Below are 19,105 nucleotides of genomic sequence, written 5' to 3'. Positions count from 1 at the left end.
TTCATAATTGCTCTTTTGTTGATGTATACAGTCCACAATTGCACTTTTTGAAATAAAAAAACGAGCAATGATAATGTAGATTGACCTGACCTGAATGCCGTAGCAAATACGGAAAAGGAGTGTCTACTGTACAGCTTCTGTCTAGCTGTTGTGAGTTAGCCATTTTAACGTGCATAACATTATGAAATGAACATGTTATTCATAAAGTAGCTTGTGTATTAAAGAATAGGATTGTGGCGGGGATGTGGCTAAATAATGGGAAACGTTTTCGGGAGAAAGAGTCGACCTTCTCGAGTTACGGATCAAGACAAAGCTATTCTGGTGTGTTATCAAGATACAGTAGTTAGCTAGCTAGATAGCCAACTGTTGGTACAGTAGCTAGCATTTACATATATTATATGTGTATATACTGGCTAGCTAAGTGTTGCTTCGACGTTTTGGTTATTTATTAACATAGTATTAGGACATAAAATAACTTAAATAGCTTAGCTGAAATCCACTAGCTACTGCTCCGGCGAACAAGCTAGCATGTATCCAACTTGCTAGCTAACAAACTAACTCGGACCTGGATTAACGTCTTCAGGCAATTCACATTAGCTGCGCAGTATTTCTCTATGGACTTTGAGGCATACAAATTGTTTTGAAATGTGACAGCCATTAAGCTAGCAAAGTAAGCATTAGTTTAGTTGCTTGAACCTGTTGTGCAAGCTAGTTGAACTAGTTGTTAGCTTGTTTAGCTGATGTAGCTATTTATTTCGCTTGGTTTGCACAACAGTACAGTAGCTACGTCAGAACAATAAATGTTTCAGTACTAGGCCGGCTACATTTTGAATTGGTGGTTTTGTGTTGAGTAAACTGTTTCTCTTTAATCTGTAATGTTGACAATTGTGCGTTGTTTATGTACTGCAGCAACTGAAACAACAGAGAGATAAACTAAAGCAGTACCAGAAGAGAATCAATTTACAGCTGGACAAAGAGAGGTTTCTGGCCAAGCAGCTGCTGAAAGATGGCAAAAAAGAGTAGGGCTGAATATTGTTTTCATATCCATAATTTTCTGACCTCATTTTTTTCACAAACGTTGCCTGCATTGTAGTGACAAGTTTGTCAAATCCATAACATGTAAAGACTTGTCCTAGTTGTAACTCAACATCAAGTGTGGAATTGTCATATCCCAGAATGGTGTTGAACGTTGTTGTCACTCCGCAGGAAGGCCTTGCTTCTTCTCAAGAAAAAACGCTACCAGGATCAGTTACTAGACAAGACCGAAAACCAGATTTCAAACCTGGAACGAATGGTGATGTATTGACTGTCAAACATTGACGAGCATATGTGGCTATTTGATTAAAAAATGCAAATACACAGTAGTGAAAATCTGTGAGCCTAACCCATACCAATCTAAATACTAATCCCACATACTTCCACAGGTTCAAGATATTGAGTTTATTCAGATTGAAATGAAGGTGATCGAGGGCCTCAAGGTTGGCAATGACTGTCTGAAGAGTATGCATGAGGTACAGTATTGTTTTCTTTGGGTCTTTGAGTTGCTGTTTTGATCCAACTCATTTCAATAGTCTGAGCCAACATTATTAACCAGTAATTTACAGAGAAACCATTAACTGTGGCCATGTTAGCATAACGCATCACACTTGCAAAAGTCAAACTACCTCATTTATTTCACATTCTCCCTGATTAAAATGTTGTGTGCCTCAGAAATCTTGTTTTATACTAGCAAAGCTGTACACATTGTTTAGGGATTAAAAGATTAAAAGGCAAATCCTTGACTACAGCAGTGCCACTGCAGCCTATCCTTGGATACAAGTTCACATCCTGCTCAGAAAATTCTAGTTTTCTTTCATCTCAAAACCCATTGCAAAAATACTTTGTAGAAGTGAAAGAAAAACCCTGGCTTTTTTTTCTCTGCTGCATCGCATTTGACTCTATTTAGACATCGGTTTACCCTTGTTTTTATCCGTCCCCTCAGGTCATGTCTATAGAGGATGTGGAGAGGATTATGGATGAGACCCAGGAAGCGATTGAGTACCAGAAGGTGAGCATTTCTATTGGCCTCTCTCTCTCTCTTTTGTTGTCGCTGTTACAGTCTCGCCCTTTGTGACAATCTCCTCCCTCTGGTTCTTCCAACAGCAAATAGATGAGATGCTGGCAGGGTCTCTGTCACAAGAGGATGAAGATGCTGTACTAGCTGAGCTAGAGGCTATAACTCAGGTCTGTCTCACAGTATTTCTGTCATTAATATCAGTTTAGTTGGATATAAAGGCTCATAGAGACATGGAAGTTGAGATTTGTGGTGGTGTCGGGTCTGTTTACCTGTGTGAACCTCCACTGACACAGGGAGAAGACGTAGCTTTGCCAGAGGTCCCCACTGAGCCACTACCAGAGGTGACAGAAACAGCAGAACCAGGTACTGTCACACATCCTCTCACACACTGCTAGAAATCCCCAGTAAAGTATTAGAACGAGCTCAATCTCGCAATAGCTTCGACCACATATGCGCGGGCATTCCCATTTTTGTGGACCGTCCCTCCAACAGAGCGAGCTGTAGAGCTGCTGGTCGCATGTAAGGGGTCACTATGGACCTGACTTGGCTTGCTATGTTGTTTGTGTTTCCCCAGAGAGGAAGACTGCAAAAAGCAAGCAGGGAAGAGAGATGTTGGCTGCCTAGAGACACCACAGCTGTAGGGAGACGGATCGTGCTCTCAATCTCCATGGAGTAAGGACTGCTGGCATATGCTGCTCTACTGGGCTTCACTTACCTTGGCTCATCCTGCTGGGGTAGAAGAGAGGCCGAGGACAGTTAACATCGCTGCACTCACTACATCTCAGTAGATTGGAAACAGAGTATACTGTAGATGCATTTTGTCTACTGCTTCCCTCTCTAGTCAACTTTTTTTCAATAATGAACAAAAATGTCAAGGGAAAACGATTCAGTTTTCTCTTTTCATGACCTGGATTTGCCATTCAAGTGTGACTAGTTACTGTGCTCATTAGGACAAAACGAAACGGTGGAAGTGTACTTTTTAGAAAGTAATTTTACATATTAAAGTCAAGTGTGGCTAACAGTTTTGTATTTGGGTTGTTGATTGTATTTAGTTGAATCATTCCAAGTACATATGTATCTTATATTAAGTATTAATTAAGGGTTACTAAGTATTACTATTATGACCCTGTATATTTAGAGCTTTCGATTTTTCTGTATCTTTGTTCATTACACTGTATTCTATTTCAAGCGGTGGAATTTGACAACGTTATCGTGTGAAGCTCAGCGACCGCAAGGTGGCGCCATGCGCCAGTCTATGTGCTCTTTAAACTGTTTGCAAAATTAATAAAGGTGTCTTGATTTACACCTGAGATGACCAGGAGGGGTTAATGTCCCTCTAATTATACAGATGTGGAAGACATTTTACCCAGATTTAAAATCACACTAAATTACACTATTAGCTGTGTATTGAGCTCACACCAAATATAACTGACAAAAATAACGCAACGGTACCATTGGAAACCAGAACGATTTACGGACTACATTTCTATATGATTATCTTACATCATGTATTTTTATAAAGAACTATACTTATAGTCAAATGAGTGATGTGATTAGTGTATGATGTGGTCTCCGCACCTTATTAATGCTAGAAAATTTACGAATTGGAGATCCAATCTCCCAGAGGTTCATCTGGGTGCAAACTAGGCTAGGTTCCACCTCCTGCAGACCAAACATGGGGCTTCCGGGCTCCAGTTTGCACCACATGTGGAGATCAACTCAAACCAACTCCTTCTCAGAGGACTGTGTGTTAGGGAGGTGTTTTTGGACCAACCTACATTAACATTAAAACAATCACATCCCATCTTTTCATCCCATCTGGCGCACCTTTAAGGGTTGACAAACAACCATTGTCAACATCATAACGAGTGTAACACCGTCTACTTTTCTTTTGAGCTTGACTCTAAAGACATCGTGTTGGCTGCTATAAAAGGAGAGAAATTCTACGTTTTGTTTAAATTACAATAGCTTTGCATTTTCAAACCTTGTTCCAACAAACCCATTTGAATATTGCCTTTTGTTCATGGAAAAGGTTTTTGAATGATTTACAAAGGCAATTATATAGGCAATCACATTATTCGGTTAATGAAGCGATGAGATAGGTGGATGAGAGGCGGTGTCTTATAGAAATCGAGGCGGTGCTCGGATATAGGCTATTACAGCGTGATGTGACAAGGCAGAGTCTGCGAGCGAACACCCGACTTGCGTTTAGTTTGAGTGGGTGCAACGAAGAGCACAGCTGTCGATTCAATTTCTTTCATAGACAAACACCCAATCGCTTTACATCGCTCAGTTTTTTCTTAAAACATTTGGCCTATTTTACGTGGATATATTTTTTTTCTGAAGGACAATATTGTTTATGGTCTTCTTGACCAAAGATTGAATGATGTCTCGCACCGACGAGGTTCACCGCATAACGGAGAATGTTTACAAGGTAAGCAATAAAGTTATTCAACAATTGTTAAAAGTTTTGAGCAGCAACCTACGGTTCCGATTACATTTTAACATTCTTAATAGGCATATATAAGTATTTTGCTTCCTCGATTGATGCGCCTCTTGAGCGGATTGACAAGAGTCCCTGGGGAGGCGCAGCAGGCGTTTTCATTAGCCTGAATTGCTGCGATCAATATGCACCTATTGATGGCTTTATTGGATGTATATGACTTTCCGTTGTGTTCGAAATACTGTGGTTATGGGTTTTATGTATTTACTTTTATCACCGAGTTCTCAAGTTGCAGACTGGCTGTAACATAATATAGCCAAATGTAGGCTATGTTATTTTACATGATCTAATGCTGTGTTGTTTGCGCAAGAACACTCGGTAACTGCTCCGGTGAGCCTACTAATTTCTAAAAGACATGAAAACCACCTTTGTCTTCTTTACCTCTCTCTCTCTCTCTCTCTCTCTCTCTCTCTCTCTCTCTCTCTCTCTCTCTCTCTCTCTCTCTCTCGACCATCAACCACCAGTTGACAGTTAACAATTTGATATTTTAATGTAACTTGCCATTTTACCTGCAACAGTCATACATTCCTGCAGGCCAATGACTTGTGGGCTAGAGGAGGGTGGGAAGGGTTGTGGCTGTTTCGCAACAGGTAGTGCAAACATTTGCCCTAAGCTATGTCACCATCAAAACCTGTTCAACAATTGAGCCTGAACCCTAATGTTCTGATACTCCAGTCTCTTATTTTGCAAGCCCTCATATTCTGTTAACAATAGAGGCAGTCCTATATTAATAGCTAGTTACAGTATGTAGGGAATCTGAAGGCTGACATTTCATTTAAAAGGACAATGGGAGCCTTTTACTTTCTGTACCATGCTAGTTTCAGTGTGACAAAAAGACCTGAACCCGTAGACCTGGATACTGTGGGAATGCCTGAGCAAATCTGTTGTTTTTTTTTCCATACCTGCTCACATTTGATAGACATTGGCACCACCCTCTGCCTGTCTGACTTGTGAAGTTTAACTGTTCATGGGAGTGGAGCTTTGAGAGAGACCAGGTGGAGAACTGCTGTGGATGTTAAAAGAATGTTAAACAAACCTTCATGTTATGAGGGTACCAAGACAATCACCCGAACACCTGCACACTCAGATACTCCAACCTCCTATTACATCACAGTTTCCACTTTTTCAGAAAGCCCTTCTATCATCATGGTTACCCATTGGTGTGTACTGAACTCTTGAGTGTCTCGGAAGTACAGACTCCAGGAATAGAAATTGGGAAGCTGAGGTCTTGGTTTTCTTTGGGGACCAGTCGGTGATCAGAAACCAGGCCAGATAAGGAGAGACTCAGGCAGGGAGAGATCTCCAACCGTGTGTTTACCTATGAAAGCATCCACACACAATCCCTTACCCCAAGGAGTGATGAGGCGCCATAGTATTTAGGTGTGTGAGAGGATGCTTGCTCATCACCCCTTTGGTGTGTTCCATTCTGAACGAGATCAGCGGCCTGTGACCCCCCCGACCCCCAGGCCTGTCTCTGGGGCGGCAGAGCTTGTCAAACCACAGACAGACCTGGTAAGGGTTTGGCAGAGTGGAGAGAAACGTCCGCTGTCATGCCTTCAAGTCCGATCTGACTGACAGGCAACAGGCAGCACCCCCCCCCCCCCCCCCCCCCCCCCCCCCCCCCCCCCGGAACCCAAGTTGTTCAGGCAGTTCGGCGGAACAACGGGTCGATTCCAAGTCTTGGATCCCCCCAGTTTTAAAAGAAGCGTCTGTTGGTGTGTGCTGCGTGTGGGCGTGTGAGCTCCAGAGGAATAGAACGGGGGAAACAGACGGGCCCTGCACACTCTGTGGAGACTGTGGGCTGTTCTCACAGATGTTGGGTGATTGCTGAGGAGGAGTGGATGCCAGCCGCACAGTTGTGACTCACGTGTGGGTGTGTGTGTGTGTGTAGGGTAGGGTTAGTACACACAGGGTGTGCATAGGGTTTGATATGGCTTCGGAATGTTTCTGTCGGTGGCTAAGTAGTGGACACACCTTGTCTTGTGTTGGATGTCTAGTATGTGCTTTCACAGGGAGCATTGTGAGCCTAGCATTCATCATTGACTCATGTTGCCCTCTCATCAATGTTGAAAGATAACAGTTGATTGGATATCAAGTGAAGGGTGCAGTCATTGCTCATTGACTCCCCTGCCAAACAAATGGGGAAACTCTAAACTGACCCCTGTGTGTGTTAAGGTCAGTGGGGGAGCTGGTGCAATCTTCACCAGCTGGCTGTCTCGCAGGACCAGCCTGGGATGACATCAGTGGCCTTGCCTCATGGTTCTTTGGATGGGGGTGGCCTCATGTCAAGCCTCTTAACTGGTGGAAGTTTTAACCAGCACAACTCTGGTTGGGGGAGGTGGGGGAGGCGGGGGAGGAGGGGGAGGAGGGGGAGGAGGGGGAGGAGGAGGAGGAGGGGGGGGTGGGGAAGAGTCGTCCTCTCCCCACCTGGAGAAGAAGGCAGGAGAGTGGTTCGGGGTGAGGCTGATGATATGACTTCTCCACCAGCACTTTGTGCCAGCCTAAGCCGTTTCCATGGATTGTGAAACAAACAGAAGCGTTGAGTCGTTTCCTTCCTAAGAGGCTGCATGCTTGAACACACCCTGGCATGCAGGTGAGAGGAAGGATCGCCCTGTAACTACCGGCCCCCAGGTTAGAAAGCCGCCTCTTACTGCCTCCCTCCCCAACTCAACACCGCCAAGAGAACAGTAGCTATTATTGTATTCTTTAATGCTAGGTATGGCGGAGTCATGAATTATCTTCTTCTACTCCAGTCATTAACAGGATCAGGATCTGTGTGGCCTCCATCTGTCAGTACCCTCTAATGCTCCGTATCAGTTTAGCATATTCTACATCAGCAATACTTAGGGATTCTGTCATTTTTCTCAATGTGGCATTGCACCCCTCTTCTCCCCAGACAAAACATTTCAGTAAGGTTTTGTCGGCGGTCCCTAACAGTCAGATGAATCATTTTAGCCGGGGAAGAGGACACTCACTTCCCAAATGTGGGAGTTTTGAACAGGTGGTCTCCTAGCAACAACAACGCCATTAAGTGTTTCTGTCATACTGTATCATTCGAAGCAGGGTATGATGATTTAGAGAAAGATACTGTAAAGAGTGTATGCTTGTGCGCTTGCTTGCAACACTTTTTACGTTATTGGTGAATGTTCATGAGTAAAAGCTTGTAAAGGTATTGTGCATGTAAAGATTAGTCTCTCACTAAAGTCCCCCCACCCCCGTCCTTGATTCATCCCTGATGTTATACCAGCGTTGATACACCATTCAGCCAAAAGCCCGCAACTGAATAAAAAGATATAATACGATAACAAATTGTCAGCCTTGATGGCCATTTATCATGATTGCATGGTGTCATGGTGCACATTAGTTGGAAATGACTATGACTCCTAGAATTTGTTTCTGAAATGAAGTATTTTTCACCATATTACAGTGCCTTGGGCCTCGAAAGATTGCATTTGTGGAGGACACCGTAGCATTCATTGCCTATGGAACTGCTGATTCCCCTATGCTGGTGTCTCAGCCAAGGTTTTTATATGAGAGATGCGGGAAGGACTGTGTTCCTCACACCCACCTCCTCTCCCTCGTCGGGGGCGGATGGCTTATAGACATCCTCTCTTCTTTTACTCAGCAGTGCTCCTTCTCAGAGCCAGAGCTGAAATGCGCTGTTAACACGACGTACTGCAGCAGCAGAACCCAAGGTTGCCGCAACGTCCTATCAAAGAGCCTTAACAGGTCGCCGGGCCCTTATTATTGAACGAATATTCATCCCAACCCCTGTTTCTGAATGTACCATAGCGCACTGGGATAACACTACCAACATGGTTAGGTAGAACTCAATGCAACCCGGTACACCAGCTCTGACATTCTATCTGTGTGTGTGTGTGTGTGTGTGTGTGTGTGTGTGTGTGTGCGTGTGTGTGTGTGCGTGTGTGTGTGTGTGTGTGTGTGTGTGCACTTCAACCAACCAACCAACGTGTGAAAGAGAAGGGTAGGAGGGAGGGCTCAATTTTATTTTTTGCGTGGGTGGAGAAGAAAGAGAGGGAACAAGAAATGAAGAGAGAGAGAGATGTTCCACTGCTTTGTTGAAATGGTCCCTAATTACTGTGGAGAGATCTGGGCTGTAATTACAGAGGGGGAGAGATTGGGAGGTGGGGGGGGGAGTAAGAGGGAAGAGATCAGAAAGCTATGTGCCATTGAACATAGACCTCGTACTCATGGCTCATTGGCTAAGGTTAATGTATCTGTGGAGGAGCACTACATTACCATGGCCATCTGTTACACCAGTGGTGAAGAGGTTATGGCCACCAAGCCAGTCACACAGTTCATTGCATATCTTCATAGACTGGTGACCCCGCAGGGGAATGTTAGCCATGCATATCTGCACAGCCTAAATGCCCAGATAGTTAAACATCCCAATTCTATAACCATCTAGAGTGGCAGAATACGTGTCCTCGACTGTTACGTAAGGTATAATGCCCGACAAGGTGTACATTATCACCTGTTAATGGACAATGCGGAGGTGTGAACCGTCCGATGCGCAGCGAAGTCCATTATCAGGTGATAATATTCACCTCGAAAGGCATTATCCCGCTTATACCAAGGTCACTCGCCAACAATCTTTTTTTACAAACATTAATTGATGTTTTCATGCGTTTTGCAATAGAAATCTAACGTTTTTCAATGTTAGCAAACTCTGATATCTAGTCCGCTAAGCTCATAGAACCAACACCGGCTTTCCTTTGGCTGAGCTATTAGCCTGAAAGCTAACATTATGCTAGCAAGATTCAAAGGCAATAACATTGTTGACAAACAGTAAATATAATTTTACAGTATGTTTGACATCTAGCTGGCCAGCTATGTCATTGTCCCCAAATCAATGTCAAGATTTTTACGAACAAATCATCGGCCATAGACTAGTACTACTATGTAACCAGCGCAATAATTTAGAACGGTGAACAGACAGTTTTGCTGGAATTACTTAGTAGAATCAAAATCAGAATTCGGTTTATTCGCCATGTATGTTATACAAACACGGAATTTACTGTGGCAGGGAGGTGCAAAACACTTAACATATACAAATCTTAAATTAAGTAAAAGTACAAAAGTTTAACTATTTCTAGGAACTAAACAATTCTAAGAATGACTAGGTAGGTGTACATTATCCCCTGATAATGGACACCCCTGTAGCCAGAATGTTCGGTGGCAAACACTGAGGTGGCATGGGATACTGTTGACTGTGTTTGTGTCCACACACACACACATTTGCGGGCACGCACACAAACGCACATTCCCACAGCCGGCTCAATCAGTGCTGCTGCACCCTGGGCATTTCTGATTGCTGAGTCACTCTGTGACTCACTGAGATCTGCCAGTGAGGTTAAGGACGAGCCTTCCACAAGCGGCTGAAGCACTGGGCTCTGTGCACAGCTCACTGAAGGCTTAATTGAATGGACTAATTGAGGTAGATGGGGGAACTGTTAATTGCATAATTTGTGTGTTGATTTCGAGCCGAGCTACCAAGTCGGAGATTGAGGAAACAAAACAACGCTGGCGTTTCACAGCTGTTCAGAGTTCCTTTTGAGATCCGTAAAGGCTCTGAAAGAAAGCTACCGAAAAAGCGAACTGAAAGTCTGAGCCTTATCAGAGGACTGTTTTCGCAGGAGGACAAATAATGGATCTTTTCATCGGTTCAGAGGATGCTAACTGCCAACTTTGGAGCTCAATTAGCAGCTGAGGGAGGCCAAACTAATGACTAACTGGAGCTTCAAACCAGCAGCGACCTTGGTTGCCATGGAAACCAGACTTCTTTGTTGTCGAGCGGCGTACAAGGGGGTCGTGATGGGTCAAGAAGGGCGAGGTAAACAAACAGACGTCAGCGAGCACGGTAGCCCTGGCCGCAGGTCATGTGTTGGTGAGGGTTGGCAGTGAGTCAGGTGGCTGAGCGGTGAGGGAATCGGGCTAGTAATCCGAAGGTTGCCAGTTCGATTCCCGGTCATGCCAACTGACGTTGTGTCAATGTCCCTGTACTTACTGTAAGTCGCTCTGGATAAGAGCGTCTGCTAAATGACTAAATGTAAATGTCAGAGACTGAAGGGGTGGGGGGGGAGAGGGGAGGAGACCGTTACACAACAGAGGAGGGTGACCTGGTTTCCGCGTGCACCTGAGCCAGTAATAGATGATTAAGCGACAAACAGAGTTATCAGACTGCTGTCTGTCTCGTCAGGTTGGTGCTGTGATTGAATCTGTGGAGCATATGATTGTAGCCCTGCCACAAGACACCTCTCACTAACGGCCTGGATGCATACAAATAAAACTCCAATGATTAAATATAATCAATCTCTCCCTCTTTCACTCCATCACTTTCTCTCATGCTCAAGTCCCCCCCCCCCCCCACACACACACGCTCTTATTTGCCCCCACTCTCTCGCTCTCTTCCTCAACTCTTCACTAATGTGTTGTTGGCAGTGTTATCCTGAGGAATCTTCTAGCCCACAGGCTCATAATTGCCCCCCTGCCACCAGTAAGTTTACGCTTCTGTGTCTCACTGCTTGGCTGTCCTTCCAAAACAGCACAGACACGACACACAAGCTTCTGTAGGGTTTCCTATCCAGGTCACACCATTTTAGAGGTTTTAACCTTGTCAACCTGCCGTGGGTGGCATGACCATGGAATACACATGAATGTCTTTCATATCCCACAATGCACTAGTATGTTGTCTTCAGAGAAGGGCGGACTACGGGAGCTCGGTTGGCCTGGTGATTGCGTTAGCGAACATGATCTGATGGGCACCCTGTGACATTGTGAGAGGAGAGCCTGGTCTCTCACGATGTACATTCTGGGCATACTTGATGCACAGTGATGATGTCTTCATCGACGTCCTTCAACGGAAAAATCGGTGTCTTTGACCACGTGCGTGCGTGGTGTGTGCAGGTGCCTGTGGGTGTGTGCTGTAGGTGTCGGTGGGTGTGAGTTTCCCCTCCTTTTGAAGATGTTCTGTTCTGTCGGCCACAGACTTCTCTCTCAACTTTGTTTCAATAAAAAGTTGGCACTGCTCCCTTGAACCTCTGCAGACTACTCTAGTTGCTCCCTCTCTCTTCTGCTCTCTCTCCTCCTCTCTCAGGAAGGTCAGACAGACGGTAATTTTGAGACAAAAAAAACGAAGAAAGAAACGCAGAACACGAGAACAAGTAGAAGCACAGTAACGCGCACGCGAATCTCAGCGTCACTACTGCACATTGAGGCTGAAGGATTCCATGGCAAATGCACAGCCGTGATCTAATCATTCCATTCACTCAAAACATGAGTGCTTGACTGATGCCCTCAATGTCCTGACCCTGCCTGTGTGATTTCGAGCTGCCTAGTCAGTTGAGTGAGAAAGAGCGGGAGGGAGGGAGGGAGGGAGAGAGGGGGAGGGGGAGGGAGAGGGAGAGGGAGAGGGAGAGGGAGAGGGAGAGGGAGAGGGAGAGGGAGAGGGAGAGGGAGAGGGAGAGGGGGGAGAGGGAGAGGGGAGAGGGAGAGGGAGAGGGAGAGGGAGAGGGAGAGGGAGAGGGAGAGGGAGAGGGAGAGGAGAGGAGAGGGAGAGGGAGAGGGAGAGGGAGCAGACATATAACCCCGGTCTAAACCTCACTGCTGTTGCCTGATACGATTAGTCCAGAGGGGAGCTAGCGTACGGTTGTCATTAGGCCCTTCCACTCCACTGTCCCCAAACATTCCTCCCTGATTACATCATTAGGCCTGTGCGGTAAAAGGCGCTGCGCGGGCTCCCCCACAGGCTTCCCCAGACGCCATGTGCAGCAGGGCTCTCCAACCCTAACCCTGGAGAGCTACCTTGCCTGTAGGTTTTTCGCTCCGACACTTATCGGGCAAACCTAGTAGCATCAAGCTTCCCTTTTCGTGGCCGAAGACTTCCCGTGAGAGGGGTCGGTGCGTGGTTTCCGTTCTCGGAGGAGCGGAGAAGGCGATTCCCCTCGTTCCTCATCGGCTTCTCCCCTTCCATGTCAACACGACCCTGAAGATGGTGAAGTGGATCTATAGAGTGCTGGGGTGTGTGACGGCGGGCACTCTGCGTTCTAATCAGCTTTATCTCTAATATGCTAACCCGTTCCCCTCCCCGCCCCTGCCGGGTTTACATTAAGGAGATATTCACAAGGCTCCTAACTTGCAGGGACATCATTTATGTCTTTGATAATGCTGCTCTATCTTATTCTGTCTGTATCCTGCATGGAGAAGCTTCTGAGGTTCCTTTGTGCCCTTCCCCATTCTCATTCAGACAGTATTATCGCTGTCGTTAATCCATTTCCCTCTCTTTGATAGGCTCCTCTTATGTAGTCCCAGAGTGCCGATTAAATGAATTTTCCTCTCGTACCTATCGACTCTCATCATTCGTCTCCATGGCTAACCTTTCAGGCAGTGATAATGAGTGGGTACTTTTGCAGAGGAGTCTTTGTTATTTTCTTTTCCAACGTCAGTGATGCAGGAACATACCTGAGCATGGCGACGTGGCCAAACTCTATAATTGGGGACGGGACATCTTTCTCTATTGCTTCCTTTCCTCCTCCCCTTCTTCCTGCCTGGTCGGTTCAGCTTTTGTGTTTTTCCTGCCGTGTCACTTAAGTAAAGCTGGTAAGCCTGTCCTCCTTCCAGAGTCAGGAATAACCTCTCGTCCGTCCTCCTCTCTCTCTCTCTCTCTCTCTCTCTCTCTCTCTGTCTCTGTCTCTGTCTCTGTCTCTGTCTCTGTCTCTGTCTCTGTCTCTGTCTCTGTCTCTCTCTCTCTCTCTCTCTCTCTCTCTCTCTCTCTCTCTCTCTCTCTCTCTCTCTCTCTCTCTCTCTCTCTCGCTGTCACACATCTTCGAGTGCCCCTGGACCCATTTTCCAATTAGCTGACACAATTAGGCTATATATGTGGTACAAGAGGACTGGGATGGCAAATATAGCTACAATGAGAGTAACGTGGCTCAGAAAGCAGCTCTAAGTTACTTCTTTTTTTCTTCCTACCTGTGAGGCCCTTACATCATGGGATGTGGATATGTAAACGTTGCTAAACAGACAACTTCTGTCCCGTCGACTTTCCTTCGAGACTTCCTGTGGGCGGGCGGTGCACCGCAGTTGGCGTCGCCATTCAGCTCCATGTGGTCCTCTCGCGAGAGACCCGGGAGTGTTTGGTCGTTTGTATCCCTAACTAGGGAGTCAGGTGGCTGAGTGGTTAGGGAGTCGGGCTAGTAATCTGAAGGTTGCCAGTTCGATTCCCGGTCATGCCAAATGAAGTTGTGTCCTTGGGCAAGGCACTTCACCCTACTTGCCTCGGGGGAATGTCCCTGTACTTACTGTAAGTCGCTCTGGATAAGAGCGTCTGCTAAATGTAAATGTAACTAACTAAGTAGCCGTTCACCTCCTCCCCTGTATGTTGCTCAGCCTTGCCCTCTCTGTGGGAGCCAGCCACAGTGGGGCTGAACTGGGCTTTGTCTTGTTATGCAATCCTCCCACCAGCAAGCAACACGCTCTCCTACTGTTTATAATCAAGCGTGTGTGTGTGTGTGTGTGTGTACTCTCCCTCAATGAGATTTGTCTTACATAAGACAGAGACTGATATGTAGGATAAACAGTTCCTTAGCAAGTCCCCTGGGCTTGTATTCGACTTTTTTCGTCCCCAGAGAGAAGTGTCTGTATGCGTGGGCTTGGCTGTTTTTAGATGGGTGTGCTTTGGATTGCATTTTTCATGTTTCCTTCAATGAATCAACATAATGAACATATGGCATTAAAAGATAGCTCATGTAAACACTTTCGGTGTTTGGAGATGCAACAAGCCCATCACAGACTCCTTTTAGTGCCGTGGAACTCTTTGGTGCTTTGATTAATCCTCGAAACGAATAAGTTAAAGTGGTTTGCTTTTAGAGGGGCTGCGAGTCAGACAAGGGATATCTCTGTTCTCTCTGAGATCAGTTAGTTCCACTGTTTACAGGGAGGTACTTTTGCAGGCAGGTGCTTTATCTCTAGTGATGTGTGAAGCTGCACTTCTCTCATCTCTTCCTGCTGTGTGAGTGTGTTGTGTTCCTGCGAGGGCCGGCTCTTCATCTGGGCCCCCTCAGGGCCCAGACCCCGTTAACTGGACTGGAGGAAAGTTATCCACACTCAGGAAGGTGACCTCTGGTGTCAGCCAATCAGTGTCCAGGGACCTACTGGTCTCTGAATATTGAACCAATCATAACCGACCTTGCTATACCTGACCTATGAGTCTCACCGATCTTCAGATTAATGAATAGAAATGGTTTTCTGTTCGCCCCCAGGTTTAAGACCCAGAACACAAATAGCTTTTGAAGTAAAACTGCAGATCCTACACTTGCATTGTTCCTCATATAGAAAGGATATAGGCCAGTAACAAGGATCCATAGTGTCGTGTTCAAACCATTGGTTCCTTTAAAAGGGTACACTCCACCGTATATTAAATCCCGCTCTCTGACCCTCATCAATCTCTTTCTTTCACTCTTTCTCCAACACACACTCACACTCACACACACACACTATACTCACGGTTGCCAAGCCAGTCTCATTTAGTGCTGTGCCATGGAGAATTTGGGGACAGAAGTTGTGCAGTTGGATCAATGGGGATTCTAGGCAGTGTCTTCCAGCAGTGTTGATGGGCCGCAGTGGGGTTTGGGAGCTGCTGTGACTCTGACTGTCTTCCCTGGCTCATCTGGGACCCTAGGGCGCTGGCACACTGGAGACTGACTAATTAGACAAGCCCTGGAGAGGGAGAGGGGAGAGAGGGGAGAGAGGGGAGAGAGGGGAGAGAGGGGAGAGAGGGGAGAGAGGGGAGAGAGGGGAGAGAGGGGAGAGAGGGGGGAGGGAGAGGGGGAGGTGGAGAACGGAGAGAGGGGGAGGGGAGAGAGAGGGGGGAGAGGGAGAAGGGGGAGAGGGAGAAGGGAGAGAGAGGGAGAAGGGGAGAGGGAGAAGGGAGAGAGGGGGGAGAGGGAGAGGGAGAAGGGAGAGAGGGGGAAAGAGAAGGGAGAGAGGGGGAGAGGGAGAGAGAGGGAGAAGGGAGAGAGGGGGAGGGAGAGGGAGGGGGAGAGGGAGAGGGAGAGGGAGGGTGGAGAGAGAGGGAGTGCATAACAAGATATTGTAAGCGGCGCATCATTACACAGAGTTGATTCTCTTTCGCTCCCCATCTCCCTCAACCCCAGTAATGCCATGCAGAGAGCCCACAGCAGTATTTCACAGTCAGCTGTGAGTGTCTCTCCCACTCCACCCCCAGAATCAACAGCTGCCTGGCTCACTCTCCACCTCCACCCCACCCACCACAGCACCCTCCCAGGATAATAGGATGTGTTCAAATGCATTGTGGGTGGAGGAGGACTGATGTCATTATTTATCTACATACAAATTCAAGAAATGCAGGGCTGTCAAGTCCCTGTGATTGGGTTTATAATTGAGTGTGCTTGCGTGGTGTGTGTGTGTGTGTGTGTGTGTGTGTATGTTTGCATGTGAGCAGGCAAGGGAGACTGAGAGAGACTGTGTGTATAAGATAGAGAGAATGTGTGCCTGCCAGTCCGTTTAAGTGCATTCTAGTACTGTCACAAATGTACTCCTCAATATGTGTTAAATCCTGTGCTAATGAAGCCACTCTCCTGTCTGTTTCAGTCCATCATGGAGCAGTTCAACCCCTGCTTGCGGAACTTTGTTGCCATGGGGAAGAGCTACGAGAAGGCCCTGGCCAGTGAGTGCTCTTGTCTCTTACTGTCCTCCGTCCTCCTTCCTCTTCTGCAGGTCCAGGCAACCAGCCAAGGCGTTCGCCTGCCTCTCTCTATCTCTCTCTCTCTTTATAACTATCTCCGTTTCTCTCACTTGATCTATCTCCTATGCCTCTTCCCCCCCCCCCCTCTCTCTCTTTATAACTATCTCCGTTTCTCTCACTTGATCTATCTCCTATGCCTCTCTCTCTCTCTCTCTCTCTCTCTCTCTCTCTCTCTCTCTCTCTCTCTCTCTCTCTCTCTCTCTCTCTCTCTCTCTCTCTCTCTCTCTCTCTCTCTATATACAGCCTCTTTTAAAGAAAAATACGATATTTATCATCCTGCCATGCAGGTTGCCAGTGTTATCATCTGGTCCCCAGCCCGTGGCTCAGGTTCTGAGAGAGAGGTGTGTTCAGTCTCACGACAGTAGAGGTCCTCTGATCTGATACCACACAGACACAGTCCAAAACGATTGTGTCTGTGTCCTTGGGACCTTCGGGCATTTGAGAGTCATCATGGGCACCTGTACAACTGGGCTGCAACCGCGGCCCTCTTAATCCGGCCGGGGTAGGGGGACAGCCTGGTCTCTGATCCTCTCACCCCATGTGAGCTAATCTGGATGGGCTGATCATGAGTTGACCAGGGGACTGTCTGCCCCCACCTCTCAAAAAGGCATTAAAGGGAGTGGAAAGATTGTCTGAGGCCAGTAAGAGGCTCTGCTGTGGGCCAGAGCAGGGGTGGGGTGATGGGGGTAGGAAGGGTTAGGTACCAGGCTGGGAGGACGAGAGTTTGAGAGAGACGAGGCCAAGTCGAGGTAGGAGTCATACGGATGAAGCCCTCCGCATCTCCACACACACACACACGCGCACACACACACATGCACACACTGCAAGTCTGTCTGGTAGAGGTCTAATCCTCTCAGCCTGGCCCTGTCTTCCCCTTACCATGGTATTCATTAGAGGGAAGTAAAGTACCCTTATAGATCCAGCTAATCTCTTTCCCCACCTCCACACAAACACGCTCACAAATATGCGTCCAGAGACTGTACACACACACACACACACACAGACACGCACACCCACACACGTGGTATGTGTGTGGTATTAAATTCTTGAAAATCCCTAGTTTCTTCAGGCAGTCCAGCACAGTCACAAAGGAGCTGACTTGAGACACGTTTAGCATAACGCAGGATGTGAGCGATGAGGGGAGGAAAGGGAAGGAAGAGAAGAGAGGAGGGGGACGAGGCAAAGGAGGGAACTGCGCTCCTGCCAGGTCTCTGATGCTTTCAGGTGTTCCCCGAGTGCAGAGAGAAACCTGGTGGCTGCTGCTGTTGACAGATTTAATTGGGATTAGCATTAGCATTAGCATATGCGTTCACTCACAGGCTTTTGGTTCTGCTCTGTACGTCTCTTCTGCTCAGTCGGGTTCATCTTTAACTCCGCTCTGCTCTGTCCTACTCTGTTCGGCTTTGCTCTGTTCAGCTCTGCTCCGTTATTGTCCCTGTGCTCTGTTCAGACCCCGACGAGAGGAGTTTCTACAGCTGCTGCGGCTCTCTAGTAATGGTGTCTCACCTTGCGGCTGTCTGCAGGCACAGGCCCCATCTGTCACACAGATTGGTGCATAATTCTCCTCCATCCCTGCCCATGGTCATCACTCATAGATGACTGGCAGACTGGGAGGCAGGGAGGCAGGGAGGGAGGGAGGGAGGGAGGGAGGGGGAGAGGGGGAACAGTGAGGTTCTGCTAACTGTGGCCAGGCTTGTCCTCCCTGACCCAGCAAGCCGAGTTGCAGATAGGAGGACAGGACTCTGGGTGGCATGGATCTGGATCTGTCCCTGCTCTCCTTAAATGTGCAAACAGGGTCAGCGTCTTCGATGGCTCTGTTGATTTAAGAGTGGAATGTTGATGAGGTGTGTGTGGATCATGTCGAAGGGAGGGGATAGTGTTGCGACTGGCCCGCTGTGGAAATGACCAGACCGTATGGTCCAATGGTCCAGACCGTACAGACCACAGGACACAAGGCGTTAACTTCGAGGATGAAAGGGATTGCAGCAGGCTAAAGTCAGGCTCATCTTTATTAACAGCCAGACTATACTGTGGGTTCCATGTACTGCGATAAGAAAGAGCCTGCCGCAGCTACTGTACAGATAATGTACTAATCTCTGACTGATATGCATAGTGTGTTGCTATAGTGTGTGTCTTATGTGTGTGTGTGTGTGTTCCTCACTCCTTGACATCCTGTTCTTCCCGCTGTGTTTCTGCAGATGTAACGTTTGCAGCCAAGGGCTACTTTGATGCTCTGGTGCGGATGGGAGAGCTGGCCAGCGAGAGCCAGGGTTCAAAGGATCTGGGTGAGTGTCGGAGCTGGTGGAGACCTGTAGCCCCCCCCCTAACCTATAGCCAGGGCTGAACTGGTTTCTATATATTGCATGTGTACATCCTACTGAACACCCACAAACACACAAAGGCTGTTCAGCTCGGTCGACGCTATAATGTCGTCCCAAATACCACGGCAGTGGGAATCTGCGGGGATTCGATAGGCTGCGATGTTTTTTTCTCTCTGTGTGTGTGTGTGTGCTTTCTCTTTCATCGTGGCACCGAGCTCAGAAAATATCTTGCCGTTCTTATTCGTAAGCGGCTCTCCCTCCTATAGCGAGAGCAGAGCCATAGGCAGGTTACAATGGAGACGGCGACACTTCTCTCTTTGTGCAAGGCAGCGTTGCATCATTTATTAGCGCTCTACAGAACTGATGCTTTCTGCAGACCGGCACATTTCATTCCCAGCCATTTCGTTCTGTGACATCCCTGCAAGTTTGCTGTTTTGGTT

At 47.2% G+C, this 19,105-nt stretch overlaps 2 protein-coding genes across 2 annotated transcripts in view; both read left to right on the top strand.

Moving 5' to 3' along the window:
- Window positions 1–104: 104 nt before the first annotated feature.
- LOC134009681 (charged multivesicular body protein 6-like) lies at window positions 105–3,077 on the top strand. Its single transcript, XM_062449266.1, has 8 exons — window positions 105–321; window positions 910–1,019; window positions 1,207–1,294; window positions 1,425–1,511; window positions 1,982–2,047; window positions 2,143–2,223; window positions 2,350–2,419; window positions 2,631–3,077. Exons 1-8 carry the CDS (start codon window positions 256–258, stop codon window positions 2,678–2,680), a joined length of 618 nt encoding a protein of 205 aa, XP_062305250.1. The 5' UTR covers window positions 105–255; the 3' UTR covers window positions 2,681–3,077.
- An 896-nt stretch (window positions 3,078–3,973) lies between these two features.
- LOC134009693 (brain-specific angiogenesis inhibitor 1-associated protein 2-like) overlaps window positions 3,974–19,105 on the top strand; it is a 38,570-nt gene continuing 23,438 nt past the window's right edge. Inside the window, 3 exon segments of the mRNA XM_062449292.1 lie at window positions 3,974–4,490; window positions 16,191–16,266; window positions 18,543–18,629. Of these exon segments, the coding sequence (XP_062305276.1) occupies window positions 4,440–4,490; window positions 16,191–16,266; window positions 18,543–18,629 (214 nt within the window). The 5' untranslated portion in view covers window positions 3,974–4,439.

The sequence above is a fragment of the Osmerus eperlanus genome, chromosome 2, assembly GCF_963692335.1.
Source record: "Osmerus eperlanus chromosome 2, fOsmEpe2.1, whole genome shotgun sequence".
Taxonomy (NCBI): domain Eukaryota; kingdom Metazoa; phylum Chordata; class Actinopteri; order Osmeriformes; family Osmeridae; genus Osmerus; species Osmerus eperlanus.
The sequence above is the reverse complement of the archived record's forward strand: the minus strand, read 5'-3'. Positions and strand labels throughout refer to the sequence as shown.

Excerpts from the sequence above, each read along its gene's own strand:
- LOC134009681 (XM_062449266.1), top strand. The coding sequence starts at position 256 with ATGGGAAACGTTTTCGGGAGAAAGAGTCGACCTTCTCGAGTTACGGAT. Across the intron at positions 1,020-1,206 it reads CTGAAAGATGGCAAAAAAGA|GAAGGCCTTGCTTCTTCTCA; the intron begins GTAGGGCTGAAT and ends GTCACTCCGCAG. Across the intron at positions 1,295-1,424 it reads TTTCAAACCTGGAACGAATG|GTTCAAGATATTGAGTTTAT; the intron begins GTGATGTATTGA and ends ATACTTCCACAG.